The sequence below is a fragment of the Nelumbo lutea genome, chromosome 2, assembly GCF_056320005.1.
Source record: "Nelumbo lutea isolate HS-2025 chromosome 2, American lotus-T2T, whole genome shotgun sequence".
Classification (NCBI taxonomy): domain Eukaryota; kingdom Viridiplantae; phylum Streptophyta; class Magnoliopsida; order Proteales; family Nelumbonaceae; genus Nelumbo; species Nelumbo lutea.
Window position 1 is genome coordinate 52,426,140 of NC_142685.1, and position 15,515 is coordinate 52,441,654.

Consider the following 15,515-nt stretch of genomic DNA (forward strand, 5'->3'; position numbering starts at 1 on the left):
GGGATAGGAGAAGACATGACAGAGAATTGAGACATGGCAAAATTTTTTTATAATACACCTAGAAGCAGAAAATATTGTACATCTCAAAAAGTTCAATTTGAAGTTTCTCCACAAGTTCAGACCCATGAAGAAGTTAGTGGACCTCACATGAAGCAGAGATATTGGGTTTTGGATTAGAGTTGGGATACGCTCCCAACAAAATCTGTCCCAATGCATTTTCGATATGATTTCTATATACACATCTCACCATGAGACTAAGCTCTACTTACACTGATCTCACAACATTTTCAGCTGTCAGGAGCAGATGCTGCGAGGTTGGTGTGATGAGTGTTCTGTGAAGGGCAAACCTGGATTCTATGATAAAAATGGGACCCATCATGATGTGTGGACATGCATTATGTTGAAACATTTTGTTAGGAACAAGCACCATCCCACCGTATGTTGGGAACATCTCCCTCACATGCCTACGCATTCCACACCAGAGTTGACCTTTTACACGATTGACGCAGGACACTACAATCAGTCAATCACGATTACACGATTTACCAAACTGTTAAATGGCAATAAGGTAAATAACTCAAGTTCCCTCCCGCTCCCGGCAAAAGAAGCCTCAAAATCATTTTTTTTTTAAATTAAAATAGTTAAAAGGGAACGTAAAAAGAATTCCCTTCACCATGCGTGCGCTTCCCGCTGTCCCGCAGCTTCTTTCTCTTCTCAGTTGTGTCTCAACCGTCCACCTCCTCTATCCTTTTCGGCTTATTTTCTTTTCGGTTTTTTTTACCCAGTGTCTTCCCAAATCCCAATCAGCAGATTCCCTTAAAATCTATCTTTTTGTCGATCGATCAACTTTCTTCGTCATTGCCTTCGAAGCAAGAATCTATCTCACTCTATCCATCTCTTTCTTTCTTCAACAGATATTCCCTTCTCCTATCTCTTTCTCTTTCTATATCTCTTTTTATGATGCCTTGTTCTTCCTTTTTCTCTCTATTCCAATATTTTCACCATTCTTCTTCTTCTTCTTCTTCTTCTTCTTCTTCTTCTTCTTCTTCTTCTTCTTCTTCTTCTTCTTCTTCTTACTTCTTTTCGTTCCACGGAGGTTCAACTAAATCTACAATTGGGTTTTGTTGTTCATGGCTTCTTCAGAAATCAACCATGTCTCTCATCCCTGCATCCATGGTGTGCTTCCTATTTTTCTTCCCTTTGTTATTACTTTTTAGTACTATTTTTATGCTTGTTTTAAGATCTTTACTCTATTTGATTCTATTTTCACCTTCAACATTTTTGGTAAAATGCATTAGCGGTACTGTTTCCTGTAAATTCACTACTATTATTGTTGTTAGATGTCACAATGGTAATAATGCCAACGATGATTATTGATGGATGGTGATATTCAACCAATTTTTGTTCCAATAAATTCTTTGGATTGCAGTTGCTACATTTTGGAATTTTTACACTTCATGTTTGGCCAAGTTAGTTGTGGTTGGAAATAATTAATGTTGGTTTGATATTAATAAACATTTGCTATTAGAAGAGTAGTGAAGGATCAGGTTTCTCTCACTTTTCTTTTCTTCTGTGTTTTTTTTTTTTTTCTGAAATTTGATTACAAAAGCAGGGCACATTTCTGCTGAGAGAAAGTTTGGCTTTATGAGGTGGATTACTAAGATACTTAAGTTGGGCTCAAATCAAGGGGTAATGAATAGACGTTCTCCGCAGTTCCTTGGTGAGGATAATGTGGCTTTTCATACTCCGGTTAGATCCATGGTAATTTCACATGTTTTTTTTTTTCACATGATTTTTAAATTTTAATTGTTCTTTTACCCATTTCGTTTTAACTTCATTGTTATAATGATGGAGATAAATAGAAAAAGTTTAGTAAACCCTTTATGCTTTAGGTACTCAAGAATTTTAGTTTCATCTTTACAGTATTTTTTTTTTTAACTTTTCCCTTTCTTTGTTAGAATGAAAAGAACTTGAATTCAGTATTGAAATCTAAGTGGTATGGGGAAAAAATGATAGATTGATGCCATTTGTGTACAAGTAGATCTAACTTTTCTTGTGTAAATAGTCTGTCACTGTTCTAAATGGCTTTGTTGCTCTCTCTGTTTTTCTTGGGATCAGTCCCCTTCAAACAATTTTCTGTCAAAAAGCTGCATGACTTGTTTTTGTATAAGCTTATCAGGATGACCATTCCAGATCTGAGCATGAGGAGTTGGACCGTGCAGCTGCGCTTTCTCTCGCTGATGACTTGAAAAGGCCTAATGGTAAGTTTAGTATGGTGAAAATTTAAACCACAGTTGCTGGCTTTGAGATTTGTTTGACCTTCACAAACGCTCCCACCCCTGAGAAAAAAGTGTGTAAGGATATGTATAATAGCTCATAATACTTCTCCTTCTCTCTTTTTCTTTGGTTTATAATATTATACTGAATATTTGAGATTTCTTCAGGATACAGAAGACACACAAACAATGATGAAGACCTAGCTAGAGCACTCCAAGATAGCTTGAACATGCCTTCATATCCTCCATATGCTCCTCCACATTTTTCGCCTGGAGGATATAGGTCAGTTTTGTTAAATCTTTCTTTGTTTTGGTCCCTCACTCTCTCACTGTACTTCAAAAAGTTGGAGTCGAACTCATGGTTCGAATTAATTACTGCTTCTAGAGTTCTGGATGGCAAACTAAGTCAAAATGCCAGGGGCCTTGGGTAGGACCAATAACAAAATTAGTAACTTTGTGATAAACTTATCCCCCCCCCCAAAAAAAAAAAAAAAGAAAAAAAAAATCTACCAAAATCATGTGGCTGGAATTGCCAACAAAAAGACTATTACACTGTGGCCAAGTCCTATTAAAACCAAAAGAGGAGTTAATAACATATTCAACAGGACGACCCTTTGATTGAAACACCCTGCTGTTTCTCTCTAATCCAACAGCCCAAATTACAGCCAGAGGAATGCAGACCAACAAATCTTGCCTCTCCTGTTCTTGCCATTTACCCTCCAAGCATTGAGCAACTCCGACACAGATTCCAGCTGAAAACCTTGGAGATGAATAGTCAACAAAGTGCATGGCTTATCAAGTAATAGACTTGATTCAACTATGTCACAGCTCACAATCTTATAAACAACTTATGGGATTTCCCAGACGTAAATTTCCTGACATTTGTCTTGATTGGTTATGGCAGTACATATACGCATGTTCCTCTCAGATACTGTAGTGGCTGCAATCGTGAAATAGGCTATGGCAAATACTTAGGATGCATGCAAGCTTTTTGGCACCCAGAGTGCTTCTGCTGTCATTCTTGCGGTTACCCAATCACTGAGAATGAGGTACATTATTCTTTGTTGGAGTTTCAGCACTCTTTCCATCTAAGTAATCTTGACTCATTACAGGAGGCTTTGAATTCTAGAAGCCCTACCTCTTTTTTCTGTTAAATCAGTTAAACTACAGTATAAAATAAAATGTCAAATGTTTATTATACCTTGTTCTTACATTTTTATTTGTCAAATCAAGTTTTCTTTGTCAGGGAAAAATCCATACCACAAGTCTTGTTTCAAAGAATTGCATCATCCCAAGTGTGAAGTTTGCCTTCAATTTGTAAGCAAAGTTTCAGTATATTTTAACTTCATTGCTTGTTTTTACTTTATTGAAGGAAAATGAATAAATTTCAACCCCTAAACCCAACATTGATAAATTAGAATATACAAGTCCTCCTATAACTGTTTTGCTTTCAGTGTAGTTCTCCCATCTTAGAGAAAAAGACAGTTTGTAGTAAATGAAACTGTATTTATAATGATAATAGAGGACTAAAATCATTCAGTTAATGTAAGAATAACTTGACTTATGTGAATTATGTAAATTTTAGTGTCCAAATCTGTTCAACCATTCCCTTTCTATGTTTGAATTACAGATCAAGTAATTCCAGAAAGGGAATGTGGATCATGATACTAAAATATTATCTCATTGACCAAAAACAAAATGTGGATCATGATACAAAAGTTTGTACACCACAATCCAGAAAAGGAAACCCATTTCAACCTCTCTCTCTCTCTCTCTCTCTGGTACATAGAAAATCCTTTTTTCCTTTCTCCATTTAACCATCTTTTCTCATTAAAAATGTAAACTCCTTGTATGAGGCTTTTTTCCATTTTTCACTTAATACATAATACAATAATCTTTAATTATGAAAAGAAAAATAAATAAATACTCCTTCAGTCCTTTATCTTATGCCAATAAGATACTTAGATACAAGTATCAATGTTTTAAAAGTGCAAAGGGCTTTTTGCATCCGAGGCATAAGGGACAAGGTGAGGTGTGCACCTTATGAAGTAAGGCACAGATTTTCTTTTTAAAATTTGCAAATAATGCAAAATAAATAAATAAAACTTAGAAATAGTATTAGTTAAAAATGCAAACTTTAATTTTAAACTAAATGTTTTAAAAAGCTTATTAGCCCAAATTAAAATACATAAACATAACATGTAAGACATATTCAAAGTGAAAATACAAAAAATAAAATAAAACATAACATCTAAACCACATTCAAGCATGTCAAACTTTCAATCTTTTTATTTCTTTTATAATCACATCACTTCAAATAGCTAGTATGATGTTAAACATCTTTTGTTCCTAATTCTATGAGCCATCCTTTGTACCAAGCCCCTTGAGGCAAGCCCAAACAAGTACATGCTAGGGTCTTAAATTCTTAGTCCACACAAAAATGATTTCATAATTTTAATTATAGTTCCTTATCTTTTAAAAGAAATGTTTTGTATTAAGAAGAATGAATATAAACATCATTAACAAAAAGGGGGTTCTTGGAGGATGCTTAAAAAGGCACCCCAAAAAAAACACTATATTTAACTAAGTCACACAGTTGAGCTGAGACGTAAGGCACACCAGGTGCCCACTATTTCAAAGGGGCTGTGCTTAGGCCTAGGTGAGGTGCAAGCCTTGAAGTGTGCCTTGCTTGTGTGCCTAGGCGCACCTTTTAAACCACTGAGAAGTACTGTAATTAATGTAGATATTTTTCCAAATTTGACTACAATATACTTAACAACCGGCTAGCAATTATGATTCCCCTATTGTAATCCAACTAAACACATACAATTAATTATTATACTTGTAAATAATAATTATATACATATACACACACAAGAGGCTAGCACATGCAACAGAAACTTATGAGAATAATTAATTATTATACTAATAAATTAGATAGTGCATAATGAACCGTTTTCTCTAAGGGCAAAAATGTTTAGTAGAATAAATATTTATGCTACTAATTAGAAGGCCAAATTGTCCTTGAGAAATGAGGAGGTAATTACTTGCCTCTTCTGCTTTTTGTACGAGGTAATTACATACACACACAAACAGGTAATTTATGCAATGCATGTCATAAACAAAAAGTAACAAATTGTGCTTTGTGCATTTGGTGAAGAATTTAAGTATATTTATATTTGTGTTGGCATTTAAAGCCTATTTATGACTTTACTATATTGACTTTAGAGGATAGAAGATGATCAATTCTGCTTCGTGTTCCAGCTCCAAGCCTAGGCTGCCTAGCACATATTGCTTTCCATTTTAATATAGTTTCATATCATTCATACTGTAGTATGCACTATGCAGTATCTCTGGCTATACTCAGCATATACTGTGGAATCTGTTTTGCTGTTAGGGTAACTGATTTTTCAAGTTATCTTACCTTGAAATAAAAATTCTTATAATTTATTCCGTTTCCAGATTCCAACAAATGGCGCTGGCTTAATTGAATATAAATCTCATCCATTTTGGTGCCAAAAATATTGTCCTTTGCATGAGTATGACAATACGGCTCGTTGTTGTAGTTGTGAACGGTTGGAGGTATGATGATTTTCTGTGATATTCATTAATGGGGCATCTAAGAAACACATCATATGAAGTCCTTTAATTTTTTTCCTAAATTATAAAGGTATAAACTAAACAGGCCATTACCCATTGTGAGGGGTGGACTGGATACAGATCAATTTTGGGTGATGAACTTGTTGGTCTGCAATCTAGAGTAAACTAAGATGAAATGATTTGAACTTGGCTTCTAAATGCCAACCAAGTAATTCCGATGGTTCAATTGTTTTTCTCCTCAGTAGATTTCACAAAAATGTTATGATTTAAAAACAGAATGGGTTTTCTGTAATTTTTCTGTTTTGTTCTTCTTTTGATGAAGTCATGGAATGCAAGATACATTTTTTTGGGGGATGGACGGAGTTTGTGTTTAGAATGTATGGAGACAGCCATTATGGATACTGGTGACTGCCAACCCCTTTACCATTCCATCAGAGACTACTACGAAGGAATGAACATGAAAATAGAGCAACAGATTCCCATGCTGTTGGTGGAGAGACAAGCACTAAATGAGGCTATTGAAGGAGAGAAGAATGTAATTAATGACCTTTTTCCCATTGTTAACATACTTTATTTCTAGAAATTCCCTCTTTACTCAAAGCAGGTTCTTGTTCCAGGGACACCATCACATGCCTGAGACAAGGGGCTTATGCCTTTCTGAGGAGCAGAATATTAGCAGTGTATGAACTGACATTTATGATATGAAGAAATGCAATTTCTTCTTCATTGAATAAATTAGCAAATATTTATTATGTACTTTCTTTCTGTTTTTGCCTTTTAACATATGCAGATATCCAAAAGGCCAAGAATTGGCGGTAACCGCCTCATAGGTATGAAAACAAAACAACAGAAGCTGGATCGGAAATGTGAGGTCACAGCCATTCTTGTTCTGTATGGCCTCCCAAGGTAGTAGTTTAAAAACTATTTTTAACTGTTTGACCCTTTTAATTATTATGTTTATGGTTCAGAGTGCAGTTTCTTCTTTAAATTTAGTATCCATATATAATATGGATTAACATAGGCAACAGAAGATGTATTTTGTGATTTGAGATATGATGATCTTCCAGTGACTAATTCTTATGTATGGAAATAAATTAGGCTAGTTTTGAAAACTGGACCATTTGTTATCACGTATTAGGTCAATGGCTTAACTGCTTAATTGGACTATGGATTTATAAGAAAATTATTTAAGAATACCAAAAAACATTAAGGGAAAGAATAATGCACAACATATGGAAATTTAAAATTAAGAAAACAATGTTATCAAGCACGAATACTTTGATGCTAAAAACATTGGAAAAATAGAAGTTAATAAAAAAAACTTAATGAAAACCCAATGCATGAAAATGTTTCAACAAGGAGTCAAATGATGCAACTATCTGGCTTCAAACAAAATGATGCGACTGTCCAACATGGTTCAATCTCAGAGATCCTAGTTTTGGTGTTTGGTCTTAAGGCCCTAGACAATGATTTAGACTTTAGAGTGACATGTTAGATCACATTGGCTTGGGGTAGAGGTGTAATGTGGGCTGTTCCATGTCGGCACACAGGCCAAGGCAGGTTGTGCCTGCTTGGCCTAGAACCCCTCAAAGTTAAAGCTTGGCACATCTAGCAGCATGACCCCAAACGGGCCCGTGCCAGGTCAAGCAAGGCTGTGCCATGAGCCTAGGTTGGGCTGGCCATAGGCTGGATCCGTTTTTTTTTTTTTGCTAAGTATTTTCCACTTTTTTTGCTAAGTAAAAATGACAATTATTTTGAAAAAAAATCAATAAAAAAATACTTAAGAAAATACAAAATAGACAACAAAATGAAAAAAGTCCAAAAATTTTATTTTATTTGAAATTAATGCATATAATTGATCATGCATGAAGTAATAAATTTAAATTGAAAAAAATACAAGGGAATTGGAATAAAATAGTATAATAAAATTGAAAATAAAAATTTACAATGGCAATGAAAAACATCACAAATAACTTTTAAATAAAATTGAAAACAAAATTTACAATAATTTTAAAAATATTGTACAATTTTTGAATATACAAAAAAACATTGACTTCAATATTTTCCACCTCCTCCATATCCTTGATCTTGATCTACATCATTTGCATTTGGTGAACCATCAATTGAGGTGTCATGTCCTCCTTGATCTTGCATTCTATTTTTCACATCCAGTCAACCCTTCAAACATATGCATCTCTAGACTTTTGTCATATAGTTTCTCTTACCGTCCAATACCCTAATACCTGCACTAAAATAAGACTCCTATGGAACTGTGGATACTAAAAGAGTTAGTAGGTCACATGCCATGGTGGTAAGCACTGGATAATTTTTTCCATATTCTTTCCACCAGGATAAAATATCAAAATTATGTAATTCCTCAGATGTGAGGAAATCTCATAAATTAGTAATAAAAATGAAATTTAGTACATGAACTTGGTTCATGAAGTGGCAACTAATCGTTGCCTTTTATTTATTAAGGGCCAAACTTTATCTATTCCACTATTGGAACCAGTAGTGGAGGCTATACAAGTTCACCTATGACCTAATGCTTGTGATTCATAATTTCATATATAATATACATTTCAAATAATAAATTTAACTTCATCTTCTTTTATTCTAATATCAACTCCCATATTTTCATAACAAGATTCAAGTTAAACATTTACACCATCGGTTTTAATCCTCAGATCTAATATTGCAGCTAAGCAATATAAAGGAAAATATTTTTTAAATTTAATTTTCACTACATCAACAATATTTTTAAATTTTAAATCATTTATATATTTTACAAAACATTCACTAATTATAAACAATTAATTAACTAAAACACAAGATGTTGAGTAATAAATACCTGAAAATACATTAGTTGTATCATAAAATAGTTGTAAAAAATCTTTTATACAAGTTGTAACTTTCCAATCATCATTAGTTATAAAATCATAGGGCATTTTCTCATTATAAAAATTAGTAAGATTGCCTTTATATGAAATACAACTGTCTAACATGGTATATGTAGAATTCCATCTATGTTGAACATCTAGTACAAATTCTTTTATATTTTATCCCATATTTTTGACATAAATATTTAAATTATTGTTTCCATTCTAGAAGTTCTAATATACATAATACAATTTCTAATTTTAGAAATATGAGGTGAAATAATTTTAAAGCTTCTTGCATAGTTTTCGAGGTGCCAAGGCGATGTTAGGCAACAGGGGTGCCTTGTCGCCTAGGCGATGGATTTTTTTAAGTAAAAACATGTATCCTAGGGTAGTTCCCCAGGTTCCATAATCATATTTCCTTAACAAATATCCATAATTTTCATAAGAAAAGTATATACTTCATGTTAAAGTATAGAAAATCAACATATTCCAACATATTCATGAGAAGAAAAGAAGAAAGAAAAGAAAATTAAAAAAATATAGGGCCTGAACCCCTATTTCTTTTATAGGAAAGGAAGAAAAGAAAAGGTGGAAGAAGAAGAAGAACAAGAACAAGAACAATAAGAAATTAGTATATGAACACACAAAATTAGTAAAGAAAAAGAAGAAAATGTGTTGATTGGACAACATTTTAAGTTCTTCCTTACTTATTGGTTTAGGTTTTGAAGTCTTTGAGGGTTCAATATGGCATTTAGCAATGTTTGTGTTGATTAAACCCTAACAAATAAGAAAATAATAAAAAGAAATTAGTATATAAACACACAAAATGAATATTTTAGTTTAAAATGTCTGTTTTATAATTAAAACCTCAAAAAATTAAGAATATAAAAAGTTTTTTATAACACGCTGTAGAAAACTGCTTGGCGATTAGGCGAGGCGAGCCTCCAAGGGCGCCTTGTCGCCTAGGCGCCTGCCAAGGCGTCGCCTTGACAACTATGGCTTCTTGTACACATTTAAAATGTGACATGCAAATCTAATACGAAATAAGTTTTCATTGAAAAATGGTTTTAATTGAGATTTTAAAAAATGTACAACTGAATCATTATTACTAGAATTATCAAAACTAATAGAAAAAACTTCATTTTCAATACAATATGTAAAGTATTTAAAATACTTGTAGCAATTGTTAGGCCAATATGTAGCCATTGAAATCTTACAAAACTTAAAATTCTTTTTTGTAAAGACCATGATTCATCAATAAAATTCCCCGTGACACATATAGCTAATATTATATTTGGAAGTTCAAATATCAGATGCAAGTGAAATTTTAGAATTAAGAATTGATAAAGTAGAAATTAAATTTTGTTTATATGAATAAAAAATTTTAAAGCATATGCTCTAATAGTATTTCTAGAAACTTTTAAATTGGGGATTTACAGATTGTTGTAAAAAACTTTCAAGTCATCTTCAACTAATAGAGTAATAGAAATGGTTGTTCAACATGTACAATATATGCTACTAGTTCTTGCCTCAATTTTTCTTGTGAATTTTCAAATTTACCAAAAAGCTCACACCCAATTTGTGATTGATTTTCATTACTTTTTTTTCTCAAATAACTGGCCATATGTCTAGCCAAATGGCCATTATCACCTTTGCTACTGTAACTAAAACCACTCCTACATTTTATGCAAACAATTATTTTTCCCTTTCCCTTAATAGTTTCTACATTAAACATATTCCAGACTTCGTTGGTCTTTCTCTTTCCACCCTTAGCTAGTGCAGCCCATTGCATGCCAACTTCGTGCCATGCTAGGCCATTGCCCACTTTTTCATGCTGTGTTGTGCCAGCCCATGGACCTCCAAACCCAAGCCCAGCACGGCATGGGGCTATCATAGTTTTCAAGGCACCAAGACGAGGCTAGGCGAGATAGGAGGGCGCCTTGTCACCTAGTCACCTAGGTGGGTGCCTAGGTGGTGGATATTTTCAAGTAAAAAATATATATCCTAGGGTAGTTCCCTAGGTTCCATAACCATATTTCCTAACTTCCTTGATAATTATCCATAATTTTCATAAGAAAAGTATAAACTTCATGTTGAAGCCTAGAAAATCAATATATTCATGAGAAGAAAAAGAAGAAAGAAAAGAAATTAAAAAAATAGGGTGCTGAAGCCCTATTTTTGTTATAGGAAAAGATGAAACTGTGTTGATTAAACAAAATTTTAAGTTCTTCCTTACTTATTGGTTCAGGTTATGAAGTCTTTGAGGGTTCAATACTGCAGTTAGCAATGTCTATGTTGATTAAACCCTAACAAATAAGAAATTAGTATATAAATACACAGAATGATCATTTTAGTTTAATAGTGTCTATTTTATTCAAAAAATTAAGAATATAAAAGTATTTTATAACACAGTATACCAAACTGCTTGGTGATTAGGTGAGGGCACCTTATTGCCTAGGCATCGTCTTGACAACTGTGGGGGTTATGGGCTGACCTGGCACAGCCCAATTGCTACAGTGACCACTTTACAGCTATAGTTTGGCGTAATTACTGATCCAAAGTGGATATGCTCAGGCAAACATTAGCGGCTCAATAAAACATAGACTAAGTTGTCTTGGTACTACTATTTTGAGTGGTCTCTTTAGTTACACATCTGTTTGTTTCCATCACTAAGTTTATGTGGACAAGGTTTTACATGTTAAACATGATTAGTGCTGTTGTTCCATGTAACTTTCCACTTGTCTGGTAATGTTGAGGTAGTTACGATTTAAAATCCATGTGAGGCCAGTATTAACACCTTTTGGCACATGACTATCTTCTGTTCAGCTATGAATTTGGGGTTGACAGGTGTTTTCACACCTGGATCATTTTGCAGCTAAATGGAACTTAAGATGTATCAGAAGACATTCTTATTTCTATTCCCACATTCATCCAAAATAGTATGGAAAACGTAGCTGAATTCTGCATATCAGACTTCAATAGTAGGCAAAAGAAAATGGTTAGTTTTAGCTATATTAAAATGAGTGAATTTGTCTAGCCAGTACTAGTCTCTCCTTGTCTGTATTCTGGTTTAGATGTCTGTGACACTTTTTATAGTACAAGAGAAGAAATTTTATTAAAAATAAAGACTGCAGAATTACAATAGATGGAAGGGGTGATGAGGTAGCACCCAATCCCAAATCTTACATAACCAGAACACATACAGAAAACCATTCATTGCAAATGAGATTCTAATGCTATCTCCAATGTAGACCATAAAGCAGATCTGAAGTTGTTACAAATTACATTTGCAAATTTTGGGAGTATTAGAATCCAGTCTATAATCATATTTCCTATATCTGAACACAAATTGTCCTTTCCTCATTTGGATTCCTTCAAATGTTCTGTTTATTTCTTAACAAATACCCCAACAAACCACAAATAGGATACAGCTCCAGAAAATTTTAGTCTTTCTGCTACCTTGAAATGCTGGTCAGATAGAGAAAATCTCACCTGGATATCTTGGCTGTGACATTGGAGCTATAGTTTCTATAATCATTTCATATCAAGCCAAGCAATAGGTTCTCATTTAGTCAATGTTCAATAGTCATTGGCTGGACAGCAAGGTGAACTACATTTTGTTGAAATTATATGGAAAAGAAGCAGGTTTAATGCAGATACTGCATTTTTTATGATAGTAAACACTAGGGAGAGATCAAAAATCCAAGATGTGTGTGTCCAGAAGATAAACAACAGAGGAACATTTTTTTTGGTAAAGAAGTTGACTCAAAATCCAACTAGATGTAAGTTGGTACAAATCATGCCTGAAAGTGCATTTCTTTGTCCAAAATGAACAAACACCAAGTGAAAAACACTAACATTTTTGTCTAAAGACTGGCATACCAGATGTCTTCACCCATTTTCACCTGCTTTCTGTTAGGCATCCTTATGAAAGGGAATATAAACTAGAGGAGTTCGACAATGATACTGAAAAAACTTGTTACCAATCAACCGATATCATAAAAGTGATAACCAATCCGATGGTATTTATCAAAATTCCCGGGGGGGGGGGGTTTGATTGGTCAAAGCCCTTCCAGCAGCATATAATGTTCCATATTAGAGATACAACTTCAAAGCCCCTCTCTCTCATGTATATATGGACTGAATTTGTGCGGTTATAGTTTTAATTCTTTAATATAAAATTTACATATAAAAGTGCAATTATTTTGCAACATGTCAAGGTTTTTGGACCATTTTTTTCCATAAATAGAGGATGAGCAGAGGAACTGAGACTCCTTTCAAGCTCCAAACTAGTTTGTCACATGTAAGATTACTTGTTCTTTTAGGGAAAGCTCACTAGATAACCTACTATAACAACTCAAACACAGGATGCCCATGCTTTTGATTCTTTGAAGAACCAATTCCCAATTCAAAGATTGGTGTCCAATGACGGGTTCTAATGGCAAGATGAAAGATACATACATGTTCCTGACTAACTAGAAACTTCCACCAAAATCTATAGAAAAGGTCTCTCACCATGTAGAGGGAATTTTGGTTTTTGGGTTTCAATTTTTTTCATTGTTCTTTTCAGATCTCTAATATCTTGTCTTTTGGTTTTTAGCTTCAAAAATACTATGGAACTAAACAACAGAAAAATCTTTTTAGTCCTTCCATTTACAAGATGAAATTACCTCTTACTGTTCAAATATTTTCGAGCCAAAGATCTGCATCTCACTGTAGGTTGTGAAAAATCATATTTCAGATATAACTGATTGATAATCAGAGATGTGGTATACATCTTCCTTTCCTTTCAACTCCTCAAGTCTTCCTTCATCATCTTTTTTTATAATATTTTTATATTCATTTGCTAATTGAAATAATTGTTAAAAGCAGTAAATTGGAGGAAGTCCGATTCTGTGTCTTCAGAAGGGAAAGCTTGAAAGTAGAACTATAGCATTTGAAATGAAATGGGAAACCTACTTTTATTTCCCCAAAGAGTCCAGTTGATAGTTGGTCCCCTTTCCTTTGCGCAAGCCTAAAGCATTGGCACACCCTGATACCTTGCCTGGTCTCTGGTTCACGTTACACCAGTTAGCCAAGAAGGGTTGTCATAGACACCAACAGAAAACCACAAGAGTAGCATTTTCTTAAAAGTTGATTTAGTTTTATTATTTTATTTTCTCCAAGCTATATTGTGAAGCGATATAAGTTGCTTAACTTATTTGACAAGGCACACAAGAGTAGCATCTTCTGTTCTTTTGTAGTAAATGCAAGTAAAAAGGCTCCAGAGTTATGTCATGAATCCCTGTGGCCTTATGGTTCACATCATAAGATGCAAGCATTTTTTTTTCCTTAGAAAGCGTAATCCTTGACAAAATCTCTTAGACCTTGATACCTGTACTGGATGGCAGATTACTTACTGGTCAAATTCTTGCTCATGAGTTAATGCATGGGTGGTTACGCCTTAAAGGTATTACACCATACCTCTACCCTTTTGTGCCTAGAGGCAGTATTTGGTTTTCTATTTCCATGGGTTTTTCATAGCCCTTTAATTTTGTTTTCTAAATTAATATAGGATACCGTAATCTAAGCCCGGTGATCGAGGAAGGTATCTGTCAGGTTCTCTCTTACATGTGGCTCGAGTCAGAGGTCATGCCTGTGTCAAGAAACATACCTTCTACCTCAGCTGCTGCTTCATCATCGTTCTCATCCAAAAAAGGTGGAAAATCCCATACCGAGAAAAAGCTAGGTGAATTTTTCATGCATCAGATTGCTCAGGACACATCGACAGCCTATGGGGCAGGATTTAGAGCAGCCAATACAGCTGTCAATAGATATGGTTTGCGTAGTACCCTAAACCACATTTACATGACAGGAACTTTTCCTGTGTAACAACTAACAACAATTACTGTGTCCCATGTTTGTGGGAAGGGTCTGGTATTTGTTTCCTTTGGAGATGGTATGTACTGCTTTCCCTTACAAGTCAACAATAGAGCTAATCAAGTAAGCTAGGATTAGCTCCCCCGTCATTTTTTATGGGGTCCTTTGAGGTTGGTTATTTTGTTAAACAAGGGTTTTTATTATAAAATGAAGGACGCATTACGTATCTATCTTCTTACGGGATTCTTCATTTTTCTATGCATTTATGTACTCGATTCCCACCACCACTCACTGAAGTACGGGTTCTCACGGTTCGGTTGTGAGGTGTTTTTTTAACCAATCGATTTGATTTGTTTTTTAATAATTCAAATTGAAATTGAATCGATGCAATTGGTTGATCGGTTAACTGTAGTTCGGCTTTTTGGTTTTTTGTGTAATAATCTTTCATTTAAAATTTAAAAAAAAGGAAAAAAACCTTCCCAATTCTCTCCATCAAAATCAATTTATATATTAAAATAAATTGATTTAAATTTAATACACTTTTTTCACTTTTATTTTATTGAACAAAAATCAATTTACATTTAGTAACAATCCAAAAAACGAAAAAAAAACATTAAAAATGAACACACTAATATTTATGTCAAAATAAAAATAAAAATAAATACCTAAAACAAGCTGAAATAAAAATACAACAAACTAAACTATTAATCATAACAATCCAAAAAATTTAAAAAAAGACACTATAAATGAAGAAACACTAATATTTATGCAAAAAAAAATACCCAAAACAAGCTGAAATGAAAATGCAACAAACTAAACTATTAATCAACATTCATTCAGTAACAGTCCAAAAAAATGAAAAAATACACTATAAATGAACAAACACACTAATATTTAT

General features: G+C 33.7%; 1 protein-coding gene across 3 annotated transcripts; it reads left to right on the forward strand.

Annotated features, from left to right (window-relative positions):
* The first annotated feature begins 674 nt into the window (after window positions 1–674).
* On the forward strand, window positions 675–14,845 carry LOC148870679 (protein DA1-related 2-like). Of its 3 annotated transcripts, none has more exons than XM_088973007.1 (12): window positions 675–1,176; window positions 1,613–1,761; window positions 2,180–2,261; window positions 2,445–2,559; window positions 3,181–3,325; window positions 3,510–3,593; window positions 5,739–5,858; window positions 6,199–6,411; window positions 6,494–6,556; window positions 6,667–6,782; window positions 14,149–14,207; window positions 14,313–14,845. In XM_088973007.1, exons 1-12 carry the CDS (start codon window positions 1,131–1,133, stop codon window positions 14,627–14,629), a joined length of 1,509 nt encoding a protein of 502 aa, XP_088829133.1. In that variant the 5' UTR covers window positions 675–1,130; the 3' UTR covers window positions 14,630–14,845. The 3 variants fall into 3 exon arrangements, with proteins under 3 accessions (XP_088829133.1, XP_088829132.1, XP_088829135.1); XM_088973006.1 differs by having other exon boundaries at window positions 681–1,176; window positions 1,610–1,761; XM_088973009.1 differs by lacking the exon at window positions 6,199–6,411 and having other exon boundaries at window positions 987–1,176; window positions 1,610–1,761.
* The last annotated feature ends 670 nt before the right edge of the window (window positions 14,846–15,515 follow it).